Raw genomic sequence first — 27,690 nt, forward strand, 5'->3', positions numbered from 1 at the left:
TCTCCCCTTTCTAGAACAGTATATATTCCTTCCATTCTTATATTCAAGGCTGTCAATTCAAATAATTCATGCTAAGGTGATCTTTCTGATGTTGTGATGAAGTTTGAGTTTGCTCAGTATTTGCACTTTAATTTTTTAAAAAGCTAAGTATTTAAGCACTGAAGAAAGACATGATGCTAGAATGACAGATGACTGAGTTGTTATTTTGGGGTTGGGAGACACCTATTTCTTGGTTGGTTATAAGAAGAGGTCAATACATGTATGCTTGGGCAAGAAAAGTCTCTCACCTGTCATTTCCTATCTTCTAGTTACCAAATCTCCCTTTTTCTTTTTAAATTATGGAAGTATTATATGCCAATTGTAAAATATTAGACAATACCTAAGTGTCAAGAGTAAAAGTGGAAGTCCTGTTTCACTGTTTCTTTTCCTTCCTCCTAAGTCTTTCCCAATGCTCTCTCTAGAGGTAACGATAATATGGCTTCACTGTTTTTGCTGATTTAAAAAAGTGCGTATATATACACACACTCCATATATGTGCACATATATACATATGTGTGTATATATACGGTGTCTATATGTAATATACATAATGGATAGTCTTTTTTTATGTTTATTCAGTTTTTTTTTTTTGAGAGAGAGACAGAGCATGAGTGGGGAAGGGGCAGAAAGAGAGGGAGACACAGAATCTGAAGCAGGCTCCAGGCTGTGAGCTTTCAGCACAGAGCCCGACGCAGGGCTTGAACCCATGAACTGTGAGATCATGACCTGAGCCAAAGTCGGATGCTCAACTGACTGAGCCACCCAGGCACCCCTGGTCTTTTTTCTTTTAAACATTAAGTGGAATGCTATACATTTTGTTTCTCAACTTGCTCTTTCCCTGCTAACATTACATATATCCTGGACTTTTCTGTGTATCAGCCCATATAGAGCTATCTCATTTTTTTTTAGAAAGGCTGCATATTATTTCCCAGTAAAGTATACTATATTTAACTATTTAATTATTTTCCTATTAATTGATATATTTTTTCAAATTTTTCAGTACACTGTGTAATGCTGTCCAAGTTAAAGTATACACATTCTTACAGTATTTGAATAAATTGTTCTTTCCAAATGTAGTTTACTCCCCAACTGTGTATGAGTGCCCATTTTCCCATACTTTTGCTGAAGTAGTTGTTTACAGTCTTTCTAATTTTTACTTATATCACTATTGGGTGATTGTCCCAATGTTTAGTGATACTATCTTTCTCTGTAAATTGCCTACTTATATATTTTGTTCATTTGCCTATCATATTATTTATATTTTTTCCTACTAATTTGTGGGATGACCTCCATTTCTGAAGGACCAAATTAAGATTTTGAATTCTGTCTCTAAAAGTGTTAATGTAAGTATTAGATGTTTGATAATTTGATTTTTTTATGCCAGTGAGAAAGAAATAAAATAGTTTGAATGTAGTATTTGAAAAGATTTTACAGGTAATTCACTTTGAAAAGTAATCATTTTGGAAAGGTATTTCCTAAAATGGTGGTAGTAGTGGTGGTGTTAAATTAGGAACTTTGATAAATCTCTAGTTTATGCTCTGTTTGCTTGAGCTATTTCACATTTTCATGTTTTTCTTTGTCACTAAAAATAATAATTGCCACAATTTCTATTTTAATGTAGACAGCAGTTTTGAATATCATGGATTTCAGGAAGAATGAAGAGAATATAGATGAATCATGAAAATATTGAGGGGTGTCTGAGTGGCTCAGTCAGTTAAGCATCCGATTTCAGTTCTAGGTCATGATATCACAGCCCGTGGGTTTGATCCCTGCATCAGGCTCTGTGCTGACAGCTCAGAGCCTGGAACCTACTTTGGATTCTGTGTTTCCTCTTCTGCTTGCGCTGTGTCTCTCTCTCTCTCTCAAAAATAAATAAGCATCAAAAAAAAATTTTTTAAGAAAATATTGGGGCGCCTGGGTGGCTCAGTCGGCTAAGCCTCCAACTTCAGCTCAGGTCACAATCTCGCGGTCCGCTGATTCAAGCCCCGCGTCCGGCTCTGGGCTGATGGCTCAGAGCCTGGAGCCTGCTTCCGATTCTGTGTCTCCCTCTCTCTCTGCCCCTCCCCTGTTCATGCTCTGTCTCAAAAATAAATAAACGTTAAAAAAAAATTTAAAAAAAGAAAATATTGAGAGAGCTTGTCTTAAAACATGTAGGTCAGATATTTTCTTACATAATAGATAAAAATACCATTTAAAATGATGTAATACTTGAAAACAGTGGCTGTGTTCAAGGCACTGTCACTGGTATTATGGCTACAAAGATAAATAAAACAATCCTTACTGATCATAATATATTGGGAGAGAGAGAAGCAAGATAGATTAAGTTCAAGTTATGTGTCTTTGGGAGGATGCTCAACTGACTGAGCCACCTAGGTGCCCATCCTTTAATTCTTTTAATCAAGAATTCAGTATATCAACTTTCATTTAGATTAAAAATACACCAGAAGGCATAACACTAAAAAGCACCAGCAAAGTAAAATTCTAAAAGATTTTTGTAATGAAACCATTTCCATTTTCCTATCTGGCCCTTAAGCTTCTCTTTTATTTTATACCTTATGAACTTTTACTTTTATTAAATTTACCTTTTTTCCTCTCTTACATGATTTCCTTTGCAGTTTAATAAATCTCTGATTCTAAATTTAATATTTGAACTCTTCGGCCTTTAGATGCTGCTCTGGAAAAACTTCAGTAATGGATCAAAGGAAGAATGAGAGTATTGTTCCTAGTATCACTCAATTAGAAGATTTTCTTACAGAACACAATTCCAATGTTGTTTGGCTCCTTGTTGGTAAGTAGAATATATTTTCTTGTACTTTGTTTTTTATGTACGGATTAACAACTGTCACATTTTAAGCAGTAGTTAGCTGAAGTTGAAATGCTTACACTACCATTCGTTTATTTTTTGGAAAAAAGGTTTCAATCTGTATTTCTATGAATATTTGCTCTGGCAAGTGCTCTAGAGGGCTCTTTTTCTTAGGTTGCCTCCTTTTGTGTGAGTTAGGGGAGGTGGGAGGAGAAGAAAGACATTGCAATTAGTTTATCTTTCCTGTCGCAAGTCCGCTCCTTCACCAAACCCGATCTCAGTGCGTGCACGTGTGTGCGCGCGCACACACACACACGCACACACACACACACACACACACACTTTTTTTTTGTTTTATGATGATGAATCCCTATGGTAAATATGTTTTTATAGCAAAATAAGAGTGTATATGCCTAGTTAATCTCATCTCTTTCATTACTCTTTACACTTAACAGTGGGCTCTGCCAGTAAAAAAAAAAAAAAAAATTGGGGGCTAATACTCCAGCAGTTTTCTAGGTACATAGAAATAATACAAAACAGTGTATAAATCAATGGCAAAGAGAGGGAGGGAAAATGAATGAATGAATGAATATGAATAAGAGGAAGAGAATATTGTGGGCTGTTACTGCGCAGAAAGTTTTTGTGGATTTGAATTTTAGCATAAAAATTAGAAAGGTAGAGGCGAAAATAGAAAGGGTAAGATGGGGTAAGGAGGGAAAAAGAGGGTAATGATGTGTATTGTATATCTTCTGTGTGCCACATACCACTGGCATTTTGCATATGTTGTCTCAATGCTCGGAGAAGACTTAAGGTAGGTATTATTCTTTTCCTTTTAACATGTTGGAGAATTGAGGCCCATAAGGATTAAATAACTTACACAGGTTACATAGCTCCTTTTTTTCTGAGTGCATGCTTATGTTTCTTTCATGACACCACAGGACGTGTAAGGAAATGGGTAGAGGTGAAGTGTATATAGAAGGAATTATGATTTAAACTTTGAGTTCTGATTTTTTCTAATTGACAGAAGTGCCCTATTATAAATCGTTCATTAAAGCCAAAAAAGTAAAATGAAATGCAAAATATTAATATGAAATAGAACTTCATAAAAGCAGCATTGAAAATTACCTTTTAGGTTAATTATGGTAGAATTCTTCCTTATTTCCTATCACTGTCTTCTCTTATTACCTAGAATTTCTCTGACTTTTTTCTGTTGTGTACAACTCCTTTTCTTAAGGAAAAAACAACAGCAACACCCAGAAAGACATTGAGTGACTATTTACTCTTGCTGTTTTACTAAGTGGCCTCATGATATTGAAGGGGTTTGAGAGACATGATAGAGCTAAAAGGCCACAAGTCTCAGGTTGTATAATACTAGAAGCATACTTTCTCAGCAGATACCTCTTGTTTTTCCGAATGACCCACAGTAACCTGCTGTCAACACAGTGATTTACAGTAAAAATTAGCACAAAATGTTTTTAAACTTAAAACATAATGACATATTCAAATCACTATTTTGTATACCTGAAACTAATATTATATTATGTGTCAACTATACTTCAATAAAAAAACCGAAAACACTTTTTTTAAAATGTTTATTTATTTTTGAGAGAGAGAGAGACAGAGTGTGAGCAGGGGAGGGACAGAGAGAGAGACACAGAATCCAAAGTAGGCTCCAGGCTCCACGCTGTCAGCACACAGCCTGATATGTGGCTTGAACCCATGAACCATGAGATAATGACCTGGGCTGAAGTCGGACGCTTAACCAACTGAGCCACCCAGGTGCCAACCCCCCCCCCGCCCCGCCCCCCCAAAACACTTTTTACAGACAAAAATACAATGACATATCATCAAAATAACTTTTCAAAAGAATTGTTCTAGAAATAATATTACGGACAAATCATAGCACTTATTACATCAGAGCTGTTACTGTCAATCTAAGCTACCCTGAGAAAATATATTTTGATTTTCCGTGACTGCTTGGTTTTATCCATGTTAAAATAACTTTTTTAAAAAGTTAGGAACTTAATGTGCTGTTATTAAATGGTGATACATGTTAAATTGCTTTACATTATTTTGTCCTAATTTGGAAAATAGTTATACTTCTAAAGTGAATAAGTAAAAGGAAAGTTATTATCAAAAACTGCTTTCTCACATTTTAATTTTTGTATATTAATGAACTAGGTTCTTTGTGGGAATATTCTGAATCCTGTAAGTGAATATAAACTTTTCATGAAAAATTGTCAAATTTGAAATACCAGTTACTGTAGCATATTCACTGGCATTCTTTAAAAGTAGGTTATTGTCTTATCTATTAGAGCAAAATAGCATAAGGTTGCCTGTTTAATATAGATATGCCTTTATGTAGAGTAAAACTCTCACTTCTTTACCTTTTATTAAAAAGCAGGAACTATTGATTAAAAAAAACAAAACACTGCTTTTTCTCTGATTTAAAAAAATCATTGGTTTTCATTCTTTTTAAATAACTGTAGCCTTTAGGACACAGCTTGGGAATGAGCTTTTAGCCTAATAAAGGTGGACATTTTTCGGAATATTTAGAAATAAGGGCTTTCTCTTTCCAGAACATCTTTATATATGTTTAATAACTAAAACAGTACAAAATAGTGAGAAAGAAAACAAAAAAAGGAAGTATTTCTTTAGTTAATCTGATTGGAATATGTGCTTTTCTGGCTAATACGTAAGGAAAAATGAGAAAAGATGGATAAGGTAGAATCAGTATCTGGTGTTAAAAATCCAAGTATTAAATTCTAAGAGGACATATTACTATATAGAAGTAAGTCCTATCATTTCTGAATGTAATGATCTTTTACTAACAAGTTTTTATTAAGATATTAAAGTGATTGTAAAGGAAACTCATAGTGAGATTCTTTTGCATTTTTTTCTCCCAACAGCTACCATTTTGTCCTGTGGATGGATTATTTATCTCACGTATTACAATTCTCGAAATGTTGGTCTTATTTTAACATTGGTTCTTAATAGATTATACAAACATGGGTATATCCATATTGGTAAGTTTGAGTAACACTGAATTTTTTTCTTCTGCATAACCTTGAGATTTATATTATAAATTTATATTTTATAAGTGATCATCAGAAATTACCTTTGTTTTATGAATGTTAACCTAACTGGAATTTCTCTCACACAGCACTCTATGACAGAAGATAAACTATCACTTGGTTAGGTTCTTTATCTCATTCTTGTTTCTTAAAGTGTTTCTATAGTAACTTTTGGATTTTTTTTTTTTTTGCTTGTAAAAGATACTTATTAAAATAATTGGAAAAATATAGGCACATATAAAATATAGAAATATAAATTTCTTAGGATACTACTATCCAGAGAAAGTTTCTAATGCTCACTGAAGTTTTTGCCGTTTTATTTATTTTTTTCTTTCAGTAACCTCTACTTAAAAAAATCTATAAGTTGGAATCATTTTGTGCATTTCATTTTGTGGTCCACATTATTAACTTAGTAATGACTACTTATAAGTGGGAAGTTTTCAGATTCAAGGGTCTATCAGGAACCAGTATGTTTTAGAAAGCCCTCGACCAGTGGGAAAAAGGGTTGAGAGGTCACTGACTAGAACCATCCTAACTTTCCTTAGAATACTTCTTAGTGGTCGATATAAATAACATTTCCCTCAAACATAAGTCATCTTCCACTAATTTGAGACAATGGTTCCTGGAATCAAAGAAATTAATGGAGAAAGATGGTGAATTATCACTGCTTTGGGATTTATTTAATAGTTGTGCGTAATTAAGGGAATTATTCATATGGAGCAACTATTTAATGTCTTCATATGCGTATTTAGCAGTTTCAGTTCATAGTGATGGTACTTATTGTACTTTTTGTTATATTTGAGGAGAGAGGGATAGAAAATTAGTAAGGCTGTAAGGACATCAGGAGGGAGCCAGGAGAGAACATTTAATTATTGAATAAATTGAATGCTAAGATTATTTTAAGCTTCAAGTACTCTACTCTGTATCAAAACAATTCCATTAATCGCTGTTGTTGTTGTTGTTTTTCCTACAACAGGCTCCTTCTCTTTCTCTGTTCTTTCTGGAAAAGTCATGGTTCGTGAAATCTATTATATTACAGAAGACATGTCTATTAGGTAAAAAACAAAAAAAACTCATCTTAAACTTGAAATATTGTAAATTTTTTCTGATAATATTTAATATGACTTCTTCAGATAAAACCATAAATCAAAAATAATTTTTTCAGAGAAAGACAGATACCATATGTTTTCATTCTTATGTGGATCCTGAGAAACTTAACAGAAGCCCATGGGGGAGGGGAAGGGAAAAAAAAAAAAGAAAAAAAAGAGGTTAGAGTGGGAGAGAGAGCCAAAGCATAAGAGACTCTTAAAAACTGAAAACAAACTGAGGGTTGATGGGGGGGGGGGGGAGGGTAGGTGATGGGCATTGAAGAGGGCATCTTTTGGGATGAGCACTGGGTGTTGTATGGAAACTAATTTGACAATAAATTTCATATAATAAAAAAATAAAATTAAAAAAAAAGAAGAAAAATAATTTTTTCAGTAAAGCATATCCGGTGAATTGATGTTTAAAAATATTTTTATCAGATTAATTAGCTAAGGTTCAGACTGGCAAAAAGTTTATCAAAAGGCAGCTTGTAGGAATGAATAATCTCATTTCATTCCTATTATGAATACTTGAGCCATTAAATTACCTTACCATTTTTCTTGGAGAATTCATGGTGGTCATTTGTTACATAAAACAAGGATCAGGGATGCTGATAATATTTTTAAGGTATTATAGGTAATACGTTTTAAGAATTGTTTAGTGTCTGTTAGCTCTTCTAATTTTATTTATTTATTTTTTTTGTTTTGAGAGAGAGCAGGGGAGGCGCAGAGGGAGAAGGAGGGAGAGAATCTTAAGCAGACTCCATGCTCAGAATGGAGCCCAATGCGGGACTTGATCTCATGACCCTGAGATCATGACCTGGGCCGAAATCAAGAATTGGATGCTTAACCAACTGAGCCATCTAGGTGCCCCTCTAAATTTACTTTAAGAAGGATACACAAATCTGAATATAATAAAAAATGATAAATAGTATATTAAATACATTCTTCTGTAGGCCTTAAAAGAAAAGCTTACTCTATTTTTGTGATTTCCTAACATTTGATTTCTTAACTTAGATAGAACTTGAAAGTTTTGAATTAGTTGAGAGGTGCTAGGGTTTGTCAACCCTCACACCTCACTTAAAATAGTAGAGACAATTTCTTTGTGACTCTAACATTATTTTTTAAAGAAAAGTAAAAAGGTGAGAGTCTATAATTATGTTCATCATTTTGGGGCATGAGGTGCTTTATAATTGTAGAGATGAACGAGTATCTTGAAAAGCTTCTATTAGCATTGTAGTGTTCCCCGTTCAAGATTTGGCCTTTTATTTATATAGTTTCTACACCATTAAAAAAATATCATTTGGGGCGCCTGGGTGGCGCAGTTGGTTAAGCGTCCGACTTCAGCCGACTTCAGCCAGGTCACGATCTCGCGGTCCGTGAGTTCGAGCCCCGCATCAGGCTCTGGGCTGATGGCTCAGAGCCTGGAGCCTGTTTCCGATTCTGTGTCTCCCTCTCTCTCTGCCCCTCCCCCGTTCATGCTCTGTCTCTCTCTGTCCCAAAAATAAATAAACGTTGAAAAAAAAAATTAAAAAAAAAATCATTTATAGAAGAAAAAACTTTTTCTGTTAGCACATCATTTTCCTATTACATGTGATATGGTATTAAATTTTACCTAGAGTAATTTAGACTATGCAAATTCTCTTTCCTTATTTTTAACTGGGATATTATGAAACATTTATGTATACCAGAGATCCACTGAGAACTTTCTGTATTTTCATATTCATTACCAATTGCTTGCCTTTTATAACAACTAATTAAATGAATTAAGTAAATTGTTACTGAAGTTTTTATTTTGTAATTTGTCTTGCATAGAATTCAAGATGGATTTATAATTTTTCGGTGGTGGAAAATGTATAATCCAAAGCAGAAGCAACATGGTGAGTCTTCATGTTTTTATGTATTTGAAATCTTTAATTATATGATGAGTGTTTTTACTTATGGACATTGAAATATTTCACATTTTATAATAGATAAAAATATTTTTTAAAGTTTTGGCATTTAAAAACTCTCATTTTCTCACCAGTTGTCTGGAGATCTTTCAGCAGCTTTCCTCTTGCCTGGTTATATTTAGTTACTTTAGCATATTATTTATTCAGGGTTATCCTCAGTATGACCCTTACCCCTATGCATAGCTTTACCTCCTATTACATCTGTGGATCTAACCCATACTATGGTTAAAATGGACTTCCTAGTACTCTTTAATCCTTCTACTAAATCACTTTTCCTACTTTTCAGGTTCTGTGACTTTATTCATACTCCTGCCTTACACTGTTACTAATTTTCATTTATCTGCTATGCTAAGGGTGAAGAGAAAAGAGGACATGAAAGCTCTAGACTATCTTCTGGTTCTGCTTTAATCATCAAAATTTTATCATCTCAGAGTTTTCTCCCTAGGTCTTCATTTCACAACTCTATAAGTGCTCCTGTGCCCCTAACCTTCCTACTTGATGTTAACCATACCAGTAGCTTCAAGGAATGTAGACCTTGACTTTACTCCCTAGAATAGTGGTTCCTAAACTTTTCGATCTCAGGAACTATATGTACATTCTTCTATATTACTGAGGAACCCAAAGAGCTTTTATTTTTGTAATTTATATAGATACATATTGCATTCAAAATTACACCTGATAATTATAGAAACATTTTTGATTTCATTAAAAATTAAGAAACAAAACAGATGAACATAGGGGAAGGGAAGTTTCAAATAAGATAAAAACAGAGAGGGAGGCAAACCATAAGAGACTCTTAAATACAGAGAACAAATTGAGGGTTGCTGGAGGGGTGGTGGGTGGGGGATGAGCTAAATGAGCGATGGGCATTAAGGAGGATGCTTGTTGGGATGAGCGCTGGGTGTTCTATGTAAGTGATGAATCACTGAGTTCTACTGAAACCAATACTATACTATATGTTAACTTACTTACTTGAATTTAAAAAAAGTCATAAAGTTCCTTTTGGCACCATCCTTAAAAAATATAATAAACCCTGTACCTACTAAAATAAACAACATACTTTATGAAAAATAACTTTTCCAAAGCAAAAAAAACAAAAAAAACAAAAACAAAAAAAAACCCAAAAACAAAAAATAAATAATGAGAAGAGTGGTATTGTTTTATATTTTGCAAATCACTTTAATGTCTAGCTTAATACATAATTGGATTCTCATCTGTTTTTATATTCAGTCTGTTGAAGTACCATGTATAATACAGCCTTTAAAAATAACTCCACTGCCATTCATGGGAGAGTAATTGAGAAAAAGTTAAACATCTTTGTATAATACTATTAAAATAGTTTTGACCTTACGGTCCCTGGAATAGATCTTGAGATCCCTGCAAATGTCCGCAGACCATACTCTGATGACTACTGTTTTAGAAGATTTTAGGTGGGGACTTGGAGAATAGTGTCAGAAGATGATGACACTCCTGCACCTTTTCTTAGCTGTTAGCACATTCGGTGTTTCTGGCACCCCACATTGCAATTCTGAAATGGTGGTTAGGTTCTACAGAACTTTGGAACTTCCCAATTAATTTTTTCCTTTTTTTGGTGGGTTCACTTTAGGAACCTTGCTGTTATTTATAATTTTATTTCTATGGGAAATTAAAGTTCCAAAAGTTTTTAAACTTAGCACAGGATTGAGGTAGCCTAAATTACTTTTGAATTCATTGTTACTTCACTTTTAGTCTTTTTTTTTTTTTTTTTTTACTGTCATTCCCTTGCTCCCACAAGCTTTTCCCCCTTCAACATAATCTATCATGTACCTTGAAATGACTGGCATAAATTGATAAGAATTTGGTATCTATAGAATTAATGAAATAGAATGACTAGAAAAAATAATGGGCAGATTTCGTGTCTGGAAAAAGTTTTCTAAAAATTAGAGTTGTTTGTTGGATAATTTTGAGCAGAGATTGAGTGACTTCAATTTTTTTCAGTGTTTTAAAGATGTTCTTATGAACCAATGAAATTATAGGTATATGAGTTCAGTAGACCCATTTGAAAAAAACCCCTCCCACTACCCCATGCTTTTTACCCCAGGATTCTAAGGAACACAATTAGGGAACAACTGATTTTCTCAAAATCCTTTATCAATTTGGAAGCAACTAATGTTCTCAACAATCCACATTTTGCAAATGGAAAAACAGAAATTCCTGTGATTAATAACTGATAAAACCAGAATGAAAACTGAAGTCTGCTGACTTCTAGTCTAGTGCTCCTTATATTATAAAACACGCTTGTCAAATATGGCCCAAGTAGGTTCTTGGAAATTCTTATATATAAACACTGATAGCAGCTTATGAGAGGAATGAATATGATAATTTGCAGTATCCAGAGGCAACTGCAAGTCTTAAAGCTAAGCCTAATGAGATTGCCCACTTTAGAATTTTCGTAGACATGCAAAATACTATCTTAAATTGTTAATAGCTTTTTTTGAAGAAAATAATTGCTTAATTTTGTCATGAAATATTTCATCTCCTTAAAGTAGATTGCTTTACATCAAAATACATGGATGTGGTCAAGAGTAGCTGACCCAAGTCCTTCATGAAAAGAGGTAGCTTTTAATAAAAATCTTTACCTTATTTAACAGATATTGTGTATTCATTTTACTGATCCTTGTGTTAAGCTGAAAGGGGGGATTTAAAAAGGTGGAGTTGGGTGTTACTCAAATCTATTTCAGGATATACATGCATATAAGTAATTATCATTAAAGGAGAGAGGGAACAGTGAATGTGTGTTGAGGAAAAATACCGTCCTCAAAGTTATCATTTTTAGTATGGCCCACCTGATGTGGTCCCAGCAGGGTCATGGTGTGATGACGATTAAAGTTATGCCCATATGTTAGGAGACAGAATGTTGTGAAAGTCCTATCTCTTAAGTAGCATGATGATGACAGTGGGTAGGATTATGTCAAGCAGAGGTGGAATAGAAGAGAGTGTACCTCAGGCGAAACAACTGGTTTAATCAATGGTGTTGAGGTTGGAAAACAGGGGTGTGTTTAGAAATTAGAAAGTAACTCAATTTGGTGGTAAATATAAGATACAGGAGTAATAGGGGATGAAACTGTATTGTGAAGGATATTGAACACCTGGGAGTCTCTGCCATTTAAGATTTTTGAGAAAGGGAGTGATATGAACTTACCTCATTTCAAAGGATATAGCAAAATGTAATTACTGCTTCTGATGAATACATCCCAGATTAATATAAATAGCTCATACAGTAGCCCTTCCTAGACTGGCTCTCCTATGCTGTTTTTTGTGTCTTGGATTCTTTTTGTCTTAATGTTAACATATTTCTGTGTCTCAGTTTTCTCTGTAATTGTCCTTGATAAAGAATAGAAATAAAATTTTTGGATATTTTATATCTTAATATATAAGAATATCTAAATTGAGGCACCTGGGTGGCTTGGTCATTTGAGCATCCAACTTCAGCTCAGGTCATGATCTCGCGGTTCATGGGTTCGAGCCCCATATTGGCCTCTGTGCTGGCAGCTCAGAGCCTGGAGCCTGCTTCAGATTCTGTGTCTCTGAAGATTCTATGTCCCATTCTCTCTGCCCCTCCCCCGCTTGTGCTCTGTTTCTCAAAAATGAATAAATATTTAAAAAATTAAAGAATATCTAAATTATTTTTTCTTATTTTTGGTGTGCTAGTGCTTGCAATAGAAAAGATAACACACCTCATCTTATAGTGATGTTAAAAGTTGGTAGACTTTATTAGTTATCACATTTGAAATTCTAATTATTTGCTCATAGTTTTTCCTATATTTTAACCTTTCTTTCTTCCTTCCTTCCTTTCTTTCTTTCTTTCTTTCTTTCTTTCTTTCTTTCTTTCTAAATTTATTTATTGTTTAATTGACATCCAAGTTAGCATATAGTGCAACAATGATTTCAGGAGTAGACTCCTTAATTCCCCTTACCCGTTTAGCCCATCCCCCCCTCCCACAACCCTTCCAGCAACCCTCTATTCTCTATATTTAAGAGTCTCTTATGTTTTGTCCCCCTCCCTGTTTTTGTATTCTTTTTGTTTCCCTTCCCTTATGTTCATCTGTTTAGTATCTTAAATTCCTCATATGAGTGGAGTCATATATTTTTGTCCTTCTCTGACTAATTTCACTCAGCATAATACCCTCCAGTTCCATCCACGTAGTTGCAAATGGCAAGATTTCATTCTTTTTGATTGCCGAGTAATACTCCATTGTATGTATATACCACATCTTTATCCATTCATGTGTCGATGGACATTTGGACTATTCATACTTTGGCTAGTGTTGATAGTGCTGCTATAAACATTGAGGTGCATGTGCCCCTTCGAAACAGCACATCTGTATCCTTTGGGTAAATACCTAATAGTGCAATTGCTGGGTTGCAGGGTAGTTCTATTTTTAATTTTTTGAGGAACCTCCATACTGTTTTCCAGAGTGGATACACCAGTTTGCATTTCCACCAGCAGTGCAAAAGGGATTGTCTTGTCCACATCCTCACTAACATCTGTTGCTGCGTGAGTTGTTAATGTTAGCCATTTTGACAGGTGTGAGGTGGTATCTCATTGTGGTTTTTCTTTGTATTTCCCTGATGATGAGTGATGTTGAGCATTTTTTCATGTGTCTGTTCACAATCTGGATGTCTTCTTTGGAGATGTGTCTATTCGTGTCTTTTGCCCATTTCTTCACTGGATTATTTGTTTTTTTGGGTGTCGAGTTTTGTAAGTTCTTTATAGATTTTGGATACTAGCCCTTTATCTGATATGTCGTTTGCAAATATCTTCTCCTATTTCATCAGTTGCCTTTTAGTTTTGCTGATTGTTTCCTTTGCTGTACAGAAGCTTTTTATTTTGATGAGGTCCCAGTAGTTCATTTTTGCTTTTGTTTCAACACAGAGACATGCTGAGTAAGAAGATGCTGTGGCTGAGGTCAAAGAGGTTTTTGTCTGCTTCCTCCTCTAGGATTTTGAGGGCTTCCTGTCTTACATTTACATCTTCCATCCATTTTGAGTATATTTTTCTGTATGGTGTAAGAAAGTGGTCCAGGTGCATTTTTCTGCATGTTCCTGTCCAGTTTCCCCAGCACCATTTGCTGAAGAGACTGTCTTTATTCCATTGGACATTCTTTCCTGCTTTGTCAAAGATTAGTTGGCCATATGTTTGTGAGTCCATTTCTGGCTTCTGTATTGTGTTCCATTGATCTGAGTGTCTGTTTATGTGCCAGTACCATACTATCGTGTTGATTACAGCTTTGTAATACATCTTGAAGTCCGGGATTGTGATGCCTCCAGGTTTGGTTTTGTTTTTGAAAATTGCTGTGGCTATTTGAGGTCTTTTCTGGTTCTATACAAATCTTAGGATTGTTTGTTCTAGCTCTGTAAAGAATGCTGGTGTTATTTGGATAGTGATTGCTCTACATTTTAACATTTAAATCTATGTGTTGTTCATCAGGAGGAGCACAGCTTTGGTGAGGGTCAAAGAAGTTTCTCCTCCAAGTGCTTTTAAAAGAAATTCTCTGTTACAGAGGATGATATTCTCAAGATGCTCATAGTCACACGTTTCAAAAGTAAAGTTATAAGGGGCACCTGGGTGGCTCAGTTGGTTAAGCGTCCAACTCTTGGTTTTGGCTCACATCGTCATCTTGCATTTGTGAGTTCAAGCCCCACATCAGGCTCTGTGCTGATAGTGCAGAGCCTGCTTGGGATTCTCTCTCTCTCCCTATCTCTCTCTCTCTTTCTCTCTGTCTCTGCATCTTCCCCACTCATGCTTGCTCTCTCAAAATAAATAAAACTTAAAAAAAATGAAGACACAATGCCAAATAGCAACGTAGGAATAAGCGGTTTGGTCTAGGTACATTATTAATCTAGCATGATTCAGAGATAGAATTTAGAATATAGTATGTAGAGGATTGAATAGATTGCAAACTAAGCTTTTGATAAAAAGTTGGGCAGTATTATGGAATTTATTAAAATGGTGGATTATGTTCACTAATGAGACCTTAATTCTAGATATTATTTCCTACTGGTTAAAGGCAGATCCATGTACTTTGACAGTTAAGCAGGAAGTAGAGATAGTTGACATTTCTTGGTGAAAAATTTGAAAGTCTAATTGGAGTGTGTACCTGAATAGATAATTGCCACTAGCCTTCCAAGGAGATAGGCTAAGGTCTGTCTGTGGGTAAGGCTAAGATTTTCATGAGGAAGTTTTAGAACTGTTTTATTAGGAGAAAAGAGGAGTGTTCAAGTATAGAAATTCTGTGTCATTGAGCTTGGCTGGGATAATTTAATCCAGGAGCAGATTTAAAGTTGTCAGTTGTTCAGTTTAATCTTTTTTTTTTTTTAAAAAGGAAAAGCAGATCTGATTTGTTTACCATAGCTTTTGTTGTAAAATATTTCCTAGGTCATGAAATTAGTGATTTGGTTGTTGGCCAAAGACCAATTGATGAGGATATCCATCAAAAATCTTTATTTTGGTTTTTAGGATAGTTGATTTCAAGCCATTCTTTTGGAAAATAAGCAGGATCCATTGCTTCTTGATATGTGATGATACAGTGTTTAAATCAATACCGATCTGAATAATGAGGGATATATCTTTCTTATCCAGAGAAGTTCTTACATTGCTAAGAAGTGAAAGGATGACAGTAAAGTATGTCCCTTTCTGTCATTGTGTCACTTAGAAGTTTTAGCTTAATACACTCGAGTATTCTAAATTTGTAGCATCTAAATCTTATTTGTTTGTTAAAGGAAATAGAAACCCCTGAACAATTTTTAAAAGGCCAGTAGACTATTTTATCTTTGTACTAAGTATTGATTCAAAGTATTACAAGGCCTTGGCAGCACTTCACACTATAGCTTTTTACTACAAATAGCATGTGTCCCAATTACATAATTAAATAAGTGCCTTTTTCCTAATTTCCCTTTGGAAAACAAGAAGACTCAATTAACTGTTTGCTCAGGAGACTTAAGCAGTTTCCCAACATTCATTTACCCTTTTTCTCCATAAATTAACTGCTTATTAAGTGAAGAGCCTTTTATATTTATAGTTTACATCTATCAAATTGAGTATTTTATTAACATATACTTTCAGGGAGTCCACTATGTAAATATTAGGTGATAAGGAGTGTGAGAAAAAGATCTCTGCCTTCAAGGATAGAGCAATGTTAATATAGAGATGAGATTTAAAAAGTCAACTGATTATACCTTTCTCAAATTATATATAAATTACATTTTTTGCTTTGACTTTCAGTGTCATCAGAATAAATGAAACTTAAAATCTGCTTTTAAGATTCCCAGGAGAGATAAATATCATTCAGAGATCTAGTGTTACCAGAATTTAACCGTTTTAAATACTGCATTTAAGGTTTGACTGTTGATCAATTTTTCATAAAATTACAAAGAAATAACTGGATTCTTGACACATTTTTGTTTTCAGGGATTAATAACTTTTTTGAAACCATCATTACATTTATTAATATAATTGATAAGTAATTTTATTTTGTGGTGAAGACCCAGTATTTAGAATCTTGGGTTCTTCTACTAGTTTCTAGTCTTGCAGTCTTGGGCTCTGACTACCAGGGTTGCTGTGAGGATTAAATGAGATTGGGTGAGTAGAGTGCCTAGAACAGTGGCTGGGACAGAGCATGTCTTCAATAGAGGTGAGCTGCTTTTATTATTATGAACATTGTATTACATGATGAAATGGAAGATTATTTAAAAAAAGAATTCAGTATAAATTGAAAGTTTAAAAAACCCATTATTTCTATTTAATGATTTAACTAATTTATTGAGCACCTCTTATGTATCAGACATTATTTTAGGCACCAGGGATGTAATAGTGAACACAATAGGAAAAATGCTTCTCTAGTGGAGTTTACATTCTAGTGGGGGGAAGTTACAATAAATAATAATTAATACAAAAAAAGTTGGGTACATAGGATAGGTATTGTTGAGGGGCTCTTCCAGTATTTTAGTGTCAAATGTTTAGTGTTTGTCAGTGTTGTCAGAATACCCTCAGAGACTAATATCTTCTCTAGCTTTGTGCCTTGATGTCCTTATTAAGTTAATGTAGTCACATTCATATCATGTCAGTTATATTGAAGGAAGAGAATTGCTTGTACATATCCAGAAAGTTAGTTATAAATTGAGAGGAATCCTGTTTCCATTTTTATACGGTCACTTTGTTTATTCATCACCGCTGATCCAATTAGGAGCTAGTCCAGACTCTTAATTTCCCCATTGCTGCTTCTGCAGCTCATCCAGTGGCTTTTATAGCATGGTCCTAATGATCAGGGCATTTATATTCAGGAATCATGATAAACTATTCTGTAAGTAAATTTGAAAACAAATGATCTAAATGAGTTTTGAGGTAAATTTTGATTGAGTAATTTATGACCTTGAAGAATTGTATAATAATTAATTCCTACTTATATAGATCAATGTGGGGCTAGAAGAATATTCCATATTGTAGTTATTATGCTTCTACATGTGGGGTTTTCAAAAACTCGATGTATTTGTGGATATTTTTGTTTTACTTAGGAGTATGATTTGTAGTAAGATGCTCTGTTATTTCATACAAATGAATCCTTTTATGTGCTGAGAATTGTCATAGGTACCGGGGATATAACAGTGAATAAAACAAGTCCCTTCTCTTACAGAGCTTTCTTCATTCAAGTTGGGAGGGATTCAGGTAATTAGCAAGTAAATATATATAGCATTGAGGAATGGGTGAGGAAAATATGGCATTGAGGAAAATAAAAACAGATTCAGTAAAATAGGAGTTCTGGTTTGCAGGGAGGGCACTGTTTTACATAGGGAAATCAGGGAATGCTTCATTGATTGGGAGTAGTTAAACAGAAACATGAAACAAGTAAGGAAATGAGTTGTAAATATCTGGGGGAAGAACATTTCCTGGTTGTTCTGTTCCTATTTAATTACCAAAATGAGACCAGTTTATTTGAAGGGAAGATTAGGAGAGAAGAGAACGGTTTTTTTGTTTTTGTTTTTTTAAAATGTTTATTCATTTTTGAGAGAGAGAAAGAATGAGTGAGCAGGGGAGGGGCAGAGAGAGCGGGAGACACAGAACTCAAAGCAGTCTCCATGCTCTGCGCTATCAGCATAGAGCCTCACGGGCTTGAACTCATGAACTGTGAGATCATGACCTGAGCCAAAGTTGGATGCTTATCCGACTGAGCCACCCAGGCACTCCAAAGAGAATGGGTTTTATAGGTCACTCAAAGGACTTTGATATTAATCTAAGTGGGAAGGGAAGCCATCAGAAAGTGAGGGAACGGAAGAGTGACATGACTTCAGTTAGGTTTTTGTAAGATCTGGCCAATGTGTAAGGCATTGGCATAAGGGGAATAAGGGCAAAAGCAGGGAGACTAGTTATGAGGCTTTTGTATTAAAACAGGTGCAAGTTGATGGTAACTTGGGCCAGAGTGGTGAGAAGTGGTTGGATTTTAGATGGATGTTGAAAGGAAGTCTGACCGAATTTGCTGATACTATCTGGACATGAAAGAAAGTGAGCGTTTTTTTTGGCTTGAGCAATTGAAAAGATTGACATGTTATTGATAAGATGAGGAATATTGTCGAGTAAGTTCAGGTGAGAAAATCAGATGTTTGGTTGGATATACCAAGTGTGAGATACCTGTCACCTGTCAACTTATCAAATTGGAGATATTTGAGTACTTTTCTGGATATTTGACCCTGGCATTTTGGGAAGAGGTTGTGGATGACTACTAAGGAAAGGTTTAAACCTTATGAGTGGTAGTGTTTGATGACTTACTTAAAAATGGATAATGATGTTTATTACTATCAAGTCTTAGAATACTTCAAATGTATTAAAATCCAGTGTTTCCTGTTCTTTTTATTTTATTTTAAGAATTTGACCTACAGCAAGAAGAAGGGGCAAAACACTTGACTGTAATAGTTTAGGGAGTTGCCTTAGTTTTTAATCCTGTGATAAATCTGAAGAAATAGGAGGGAACGTAGGTCAAGAGCTATTTTAAAAATACCAGAAAAGTTACAGCTTCTAAACATTGTTTTTTTGTTTTTTTAAGGATTAGGTTTAACTTTCCCCCCCCTCAATTTTCTTAGGAAATAATGAAGAAAAAATCTAGATTGGAATAGAACTAAAAGTATTAACTCTGTAAAAAATGAATGTTGTTAATACCAATTCTTCTCAAACTATTTCAAAAAATAGAAATAGAAGAAAAACTTCCAGACTCATTCTATGAGGCAAGTAGTATCTTGATTCCCAAAGCAGGCAAAGATCCCACTAAAAGAATTACAGGCCAGTATCTCTGATGTATCCAGATGCAAAAAATCTTAACAAGATACTAGTAAATCAAATTCAACATTAAAAGAATTATTCACCATGATCAATTGGGATTCATTCCTGGGCTGCAGGGCTGGTTCACTATTTGCAAATCAGTCAGTGTGATACATCATATTAATAAAAGAAAGGAAAAGAATCATATGATCCTTGCAATAGATGCAGAAAAAGTATTTGACAAAATACCATATCCTTTCTTGATAAAAACCCTCAAGAAAGTAGGTATAGAAGGAACATACCATAACATCATAAAAGCCATATATAAAAGGCCCACAGCTAATATCATCCTCAATGGGGAAAAACTGAGAGCTTTTCCCCTGAGATCAGGAACAAGACAGGGATGTCCATTCTCACCACTGTTGTTTAACATAGTGTTGGAAGTCCTAGCCTCAACAATCAGACAACAGAAAGATATAAAAGCATAAAAATTGGCAAAGAAGAAGTTAAACATTCACTCTTGACAGATGACATGATACTCTACATGGAAAACCCAAAAGACCACCAGAAAACTGCTAGAACTGAAAAATGAATACAGCAAAGTCACAGAATATAAAATCAATGTACAGAAATTGTTTACATTTCTATACACCAATAGTGTAGCAGCAGGAAGAGAAATCAAGGAATGGATCCCTTTATAATTGCACCAAAAACTATAAAATACCTAGGAATAAACCTAACCAAAGAGATAAAAGATCTGTATGCTGAAAACTTTAGAGAGCTTATGAAAGAAATTGAAGAAGACACAAAGAAATGAAAAAACACTCTGTGCTCATGGATTGAAAGAACAAATATTGTTAAAATGTCAATACTACCCAAAGCAATCTATACATTCAGTGCAATCCCTATCAGTATAACACCAGCATTCTTCACAGAGCTGAACACACAATCCTAAAATTTACCAGAACCAGAACAGACCCTGAGTAGCCAAAGTAATGTTTTTAAAAAGAAAACCAAAGCAGGAAACATCATAATTCCAGACTTTAAGCTATATTACAAAGCTGTAATCATCAAGACAGTATAGTACTGGCACAAAATCAGATACATAGATTAATAGAACAGAGTAGAGAATCCAGAAATGGACCCCACAAATGTATGGCCAACTAATCTTTGACAAAGCAGGAAAGTGTATCCAATGGAAAAAAGATAGTTTCTTCAGCAAATGGTGCTGGGAAAATTAGACAGCGACAAGTACAAGAATGAACCTGGACCACTTTCTTACACCATACACAAAAATAAACTTAAAATGGCTGAAAGACCTAAATGTGAGACAGGAAGCTATCAAAATCCTAGAGGAGAAAACAGGCAAGAACCTCTCTGACCTCGGCTGCAGTAACTTCTTGCTAGTTATGTCTCTGGATGCAAGGGTAATAAGCAAAAATGAACTATTGGGATCTCATGAAGATAAAAAGCTTCTGCACAGCAAAGGAAACAATCAGTAAAACTGAAAGACAGCTTACAGAATGGGGGAAGATACTTGCAAACAACATATTGGATAAAAGGTTAGTATCCAAAATCTATAAAGACCTTATCAAACTCAACACCCAAAAAACAAATAGCCCAATGAAGAAATGGGCAGAGGACATGAATAGACATTTATTCAAAGAAGAATCCATATGACTAACAGACATGTGAAAAGATGCTCAACATCACTCATCATCAGAGAAATACAAATCAGAACCGTAATGAGATACCACCTCACACCTGTCAGAATGGCTAAAACTAACAACACAGGAAACAACAGATGTTGGCAAGGGTAGAGAAAGGGGAACCCTTTGATACTGGTGCAGCCACTCTGGAAAACAGTATGGAGATTACTGAAAAAATTAAAAATAAAGCTACCCTCCGACCCAGCAATTGCACTACTAGACATTCAGGATGAATACAAAAATGGTGATTCGAAGGGCACATGCACCCCAATGTTTATAGCAGCTGTATCAACAATAGCCAAATTATGTAAAGATAATGCACCCCAATGTCCATTGACTGATAAATGGATAAAGAAGAGATATATATATACACACATACACACACACATATACATACAATGGAATACTACTCAGTGATCAAAAAAGAAGGACATCTTGCCATTTACAGCAACATGGATGGAACTGGAGTGTATTATGCTAAGTGAAATAACTCAGAGAAAGACAAATATATGAACTCATGTGGAATTTAAGAAACACAACAGATGAACATTGATGAAGGAAAGGAGAAATAAGGTAAAAACAGAGAAGGGGGCAAACCATAAGAGTCTTAAATACAGAGAACAAACTGAGGGTTGCTGGAGGGGAAGTGGGTCAGGGGATGGGCTACATGGGTGATGGGCATTAAGGAAGGCACTTGTTGAGATGAGCACTGGGTGTTAAATTTAAGTGATGAATCACTGGGTTCTGCTCCTGAAACCAATACCACACTTTATGTTAACTAACTAGAATATAAATAAATAAATTTAAAAAAATGGAAGTTTTTGATTCATTTTCCATAGTTTATTTTTGAGGTATGAATAATAGTTTTTTTTCATTTGTTTATTTAAAATAAAATTTATATTTATTTAGGGTCTTTGACATTTCATATGCTTTTTTGTTTGCTAGCTAACTGAAGAAGAAATTAATTTTGGTGAAATTTGGTACATTACTAAAGGTGTATATCTCATATAAAAAAAAGAGAGGGCGGCAAACCATAAGAGACTCTTAACTATAGAGGACAAACTGAGGGATGCTGGAGGGGAGGTGGACTGGGGATGGGCTAAATGAGTGATGGGTATTAAGGAAGGCACTGGTTGTGATGAGCAGTGGGTGTTATATGTAAGTGATGAATCACTGAATTGTACTCCTGAAAACAGTATTACAGTGTATGTTAACCAACTAGAATTTAAATAAAAACTTGAAAAAATAAAAATAAACCACAGTGTAAGCTACTATAATGACAGTTAATAACAGTTCTCCATAGTTAGCTTCTAACTGATCATATCTAATTTAATTGTCCTTCAGTTGAATTTGATAGGGAGAAAAATGGATAAAGGTTAAGAAAAGCACTCTCAAAAAAACAAACAAAACCCTAAAAACCCCTTGTATAACATAAGAAAAGAGCATACAAAAGAAAACACTGACTATGGTACCTTTTTCCTGACCATCTTTGGTTGACCTGTGATGCACTGTCTTAGATTATTTCTTCAGGAGAAACAAGTGCTTCATTAATCTCTTTTGTAGTTGGATTTATTAATTACTCTTGTTACTTATGTTTATGGTAATTATATCTTTTATTTGAGAAGATTATTATTTGAAGTTTCCAGTTTATAAGATCTTGGTTTTAGTATTGTGTGGTTTTTAAAAATAAACTAGTTTTTATGAAAAGTCTTAGTTTCTATGAGGTAAAAATTTAAATACTAATGTGATGTTTAAATGCATCATGCTTTGAACATTTTACTATTTATATTTTACTGTAATTTTATTGTTAGGATAAAGTTTTACTTTTAGTCTGTAAATGGCACTTTGCTATTATTCTTAGCATGAAGTCTTTAAATTCTGTCATTACATAGAATTTAGAAATTCAGGTTGTTTTAGAATGCTAAATTGAAATATTATAGTAACATCAGCTTTTTTCTTTCTCTTTCTGTTATTTTATATACTTTAAAAACTTTTATATGTTTATATATTTTTATGAATTATGTGTTATATAAATTATATATTTTTAAAAATTTAAGATTCTCTTTATCATAGAATTCTGTTTAAAATAAATTGAGTTAGTTTAGCTGTGAATGATTTTAATAAAACCTTTGACTAAAGCTTTTAAAAAGTTGACTAAAAACCTTTTTTTTTGTAATTGGTATCTTTAGATCCAAAGGCAGAAACCAGATTATACATCACAGTCAATGACTTTGAATTTCATGTCTATAATCGTTCGGATCTTTATGGACGTCTTCAAGAATTGTTTGGTTTGGAACCAACAATAATTCCACCCAAGAAAGAGGATGATAAATCACGGGAAAATGGAAGAACAAGAGCCCAGTCTAAAATTGAAAGGTTCATTGTCACACTTGAATTTTATTGATCTCCAACATTTAATCATTTGCTTTTATTAGAATATCACTGATGCTACTCACCTAAACATAGCCTAATCTTTTTTTTGTAGTTTGACCAAGACTTGTATTTACAAATAATTCTACAATTCTTTTATAAGTTCAAATATTACAGAATTATATAATATAAAAAGCAGTCCTTTTCTGCTTTACTAGTGCTATTTTTCTCCACATTGATGACTGTTGTTATCCATTTGGTTTTTTTTCCTTTTGAATGCATGCACATGAATATATACACATGTATATACATTTAAGGTGCATATACAAATATATGATTTTGTTTCATCTGTTTCTGGGCTTTCTAAGCTGTTACATTGACCTATGTGTCTATTTTTTCATCAGTACCACACTGTCTTGATTGCTGTAGTTTCTTTTTTTTTTTTTTATTGTTTCATTACTTTATATACGTGTCAAAGTTTACCAAATTGTTAACTTTGTTAATTGTTAGATAAGTGCATTTTTTTGCATGTCATTTATACAAATTATACCTTAACAGAGCTTTGAGAAGTGGTCTAAAATATAAGCCCAGATATCCTTCTTTTCTTAGGAAATTAGGTTGGCATTGATCACTGTAGTTTTAAGCGAAGTCTTGAAGTCAGGTAGCGTCAGTCCTCCAACTTTGTTGTTTTCCTTCAATGGTGTGTTGGCTATTCTGGGTCTTTTGCTTCTCTATGTAAACTTTAGGATCAATTTGTTAATATCCATATAAAGCAACTTTCTGGGATTTCAGTTGGAATTGTATTGAATCTGTAGATCAAGTTGGGAAGGACTAACATCCTGATCATATTGAGTCTTCCCATCGATTAACATGGGATATCACTCCATTTATTTGATTCTTTGATATCTTTCGTCAGAGTTTTATAGTTTTCCTTATGTACATCTTCTCTGTGTATTGTTAAATTTATATGTAAGTATTTCATTTTGTGGGTGCTAGTGCAAATGGTATTGTGTTTTAAATATCAAATTTCAGGGGCGCCTGGGTGGCTCAGTCGGTTGGGCGGCTGACTTTGGCTCAGGTCATGATCTCACAGCTTGTGAGTTCGAGCTCCACATTGGTCTCTGTGCTGACAGCTCAGAGCCCGGAGCCTGCTTTGGATTCTGTGTCTCCCTCTCTCTACCCCTCCCACACTCACGCTCTGTCTCTCTCTCTTTCAAAAATAAACATTAAAAAAATTTTTTTTAAATATCAAATTTCACTTGTTCATTGCTGGTATATAGGAAAGTGATGGACTTTTGTATAATATTAACTTTGAATTCCACAACATTGCTATTAATTGCTTATTGTTTCCAGGAGTCTTTTTGTCAGTTCTTTCAGATAGTCTATACAGATTGTGTCAGATTGTGTCATCTGCAAACATAGAAAGTCTCATTTCTTCCTTTCCTACCTCAATCTACTCCAGCCTCAGTAAACAACTTCTGTGTTGCATATGTTTCTTCTCTATGGAAGACTCTTGATATTCTTTGCCTAACTCATTCACCCTTCATGTCCCAGTTGCCTCTGACCCTTCTTTGTGTGCCCACCGAATTCTGTTGTTCCCTATGGTAACACTTCTTGCACTAAAATTGCCTCTTAACTATTCTTACTCCTAGGCTACAAATTCCCTCAAAATAGAACAGTTGTCATATTCTCAATATCCCCAGTCTCAGCTCAGCGCCTGGGACAGAATATCCATTAAATATATAATTGAGAATAAATGCCCTCATCTACTTAAAAAACTATTACGTATGCAAGGCTATCTCAGCATTCAAAAATCAACAGGCTAAAAATGAAAAATCAAATGATCATATCAGTAGATGCAGAAGAAGTATGTTACAAAATCCAGCCCCCATTCATGATTAAAATCTCACTGTAAACTAGGAATAGAGAACTTCTTTGACTTGATAAAGAATATCTACAGAAACCCTACAGTCAACAATAGACTTAATGGTGAGAAACTAGAAACTTTCCCACTAACATCAGGTACAAAGCAAGGATGTTCCTTCTCACCACTCTTTTCCACTCCCAAGTACTACCTATTGCAATAAGAAAATGAAATAAAAGTTATACATTTTGAGAAGGAAGAAAGATGTGACAATTCAGGGAAAAGATTATCATCAATTGGGTTGGTAACAAGAAGGGAGAAAGGTGGATGGATTCCATATATACTTAGGTAAATGAATGTGTTAGACAGTGATAGATTAGATGTGCAGAATGAGTAAGAAGGAGGAGTCAGTAATGAATCCAGCTTATAATTTAATCAGTGGTCATACTCGGGGAACCTTAGAGAAAGAAGTTAGAGGGGAAGGTAGTGGGGTCCGTTTCAAATTTAGTTTTAGGTACTGAGGACTACCTTAGTGGAGATGGCTTCAGAAGTGTGATTTAGGAGTTACTGGGTTATTGAAGAGATACGCCTTGAGTTCTCATCTGAAATCTTTAGTGATTTGTTGTGAAATTTGGTATCTTAAACTTTTTGTACTTTGTGAGCGGCCACTTTCTTTTCCTTATTCTTGGCCTATCATTTTAATTAATTAATTAATTAATTATTTGATGTTTATTTATTTTTGAGAGAAAGAGAGCACGAGCATGGGAGGGTATAATAGCAAGGTATAATAACAAAACTGTTTTTAGAGTGACAAGTTTTAATGACAGAAGTATAAATTACGATATGCTCTCATTACATTAATCATTATACTCATTGTATTACAACATGACATAAGACAACCTGAATTATTATTTTTTAAGGCAACTTAAATTATCAAAACTTGGTATATCATAGAGTGCATTCCAAGAGCTATTTAAAGATATTAGTATTGTTAGATGCTGTCATTATTTTGTTTACTGGAGTAGTCGTTAGATGTATTTGGAAAGTTACAGCTGGTACTAATGTGTATTGTGAAGAAGCCAAGTGTATTCTTGGCTATTTAAGTTTTTCTTATGTGTGTCAATTTATTTTTTTTCCTCAGAGTTAAAGTAAAAACAGAATCTCAAGACCCCACATCTTCATGGAGATCACTCATTCCAGTTATAAAAGTCAATGTGAGCACAGTAAGTAAATTCTGCTGCAATGAATGTTTGGTGGGTTAATAACAGAGCCTCTTATTTTTGCAAAAAAAAATTTCACTTAAGAAAATAAAGTAATTTTTAGAGTTGTTTTGGTTCCAAAGTTCTTAAAGTGTGAAAGAATTATTTTAACACCAGTACTATCATCGCACAAATTTATTAGGTTGTTAGGGCTATTTATTCAAAAGTACTTAAATTTCTTTAAACACTAGTCTAAATTGATCAGTGGGGTAGTGTGAATACTATATAGTGCTAAAGTGGAATTGTTTAGTTCTTGTTTGAAATGTCTGTTATTAGGTCAATGAAGGAAAAAATATGGCCTGTATATTATGTCATAATATCTCTTGTCTACTTTTTAGGGACGTTTGGCCTTTGGAAATCATTACCAACCTCAAACTCTATGTATCAATTTTGATGATGCTTTCTTAACTTATACTACAAAACCACCTTCCAGTCATCTTGACCAATTTATGCATATTGTGAAAGGAAAGCTTGAAAATGTTCGAGTCATGCTTGTTCCCAGTCCAAGATATGTTGGTCTTCAAAATGATGAGTAAGAAAGTTATAAAAACTTATTTATATCTAATGTAGATATCAGAATCTTTAGCTTCCTTTTAAGTTTTTTTGGTACAAATTGGGCAATAATTGGGTATATTCTCTGTTAAATCAGCAGTGTAATTTTACTTTATAAGATAAATGGATATACTCTTCATTGATGAACTCTAATTTTAAATATTTTGGTAAAAGATAATACCTATAATGGTACCTTTCTCCTTCTCACTGTATTTGGGAAACTTATTTTGGGCAATTACGCCTACATGTTTGTATGTTAGAAAATATACATTACAGGTATATTTGTATTTCCAGAAGGGATGAATTAATAGTATATTCAACCAATGCAGTATAGTGGAGTACTATTTTGAGTTAATGAAAAGTTGAAAATTGAATCCAAATTACTCTTGGAAAACTGACAGTTTTAGAACTCACTTAACAGGTAAGTTCTGGTCAGTTTTCTGTCTAGCTTTTCATATTTGTTTTGTCTTCAGTGAAGTAGTTGCTTCACATTGTATGAATGATACCCACTAGACACATTGTGTGAAGGATGCATGCTAGACTCACCCTCATTGTGGTGGGATGCTTTCATATGATTGGAATGGAACTCTGAAGAAACAGCAGACACATTACTCTCATCTAACTCCAGGCCACAGGCTCATGGGGGGATAAGAGCTCTCATGTCTTTATGTCATTATCAATCTCTGTTCTTTTTT

The 27,690-nt window shown here is 34.2% G+C and overlaps 1 protein-coding gene across 5 annotated transcripts in view; it reads left to right on the forward strand.

Moving 5' to 3' along the window:
* The window catches only part of BLTP1 (bridge-like lipid transfer protein family member 1), a 211,637-nt gene that overhangs the window by 12,384 nt on the left and 171,563 nt on the right, over window positions 1-27,690 (forward strand). For all 5 annotated transcript variants that reach the window (XM_047091912.1, XM_047091908.1, XM_047091911.1 and 2 more), the window contains exons 3-9: window positions 2,706-2,827; window positions 5,752-5,868; window positions 6,893-6,971; window positions 8,817-8,881; window positions 23,140-23,326; window positions 26,326-26,407; window positions 26,782-26,975. In XM_047091912.1, the coding sequence (XP_046947868.1) occupies window positions 2,731-2,827; window positions 5,752-5,868; window positions 6,893-6,971; window positions 8,817-8,881; window positions 23,140-23,326; window positions 26,326-26,407; window positions 26,782-26,975 (821 nt within the window). In that variant the 5' untranslated portion in view covers window positions 2,706-2,730. The remainder of the gene's footprint in view (window positions 1-2,705; window positions 2,828-5,751; window positions 5,869-6,892; window positions 6,972-8,816; window positions 8,882-23,139; window positions 23,327-26,325; window positions 26,408-26,781; window positions 26,976-27,690) is intronic.

This window comes from Lynx rufus, unplaced genomic scaffold (genome assembly GCF_022079265.1).
Source record: "Lynx rufus isolate CCGP_SWC_20201006 ecotype Redwood Valley unplaced genomic scaffold, mLynRuf1.p SCAF_3, whole genome shotgun sequence".
In the NCBI taxonomy this organism is placed as follows: domain Eukaryota; kingdom Metazoa; phylum Chordata; class Mammalia; order Carnivora; family Felidae; genus Lynx; species Lynx rufus.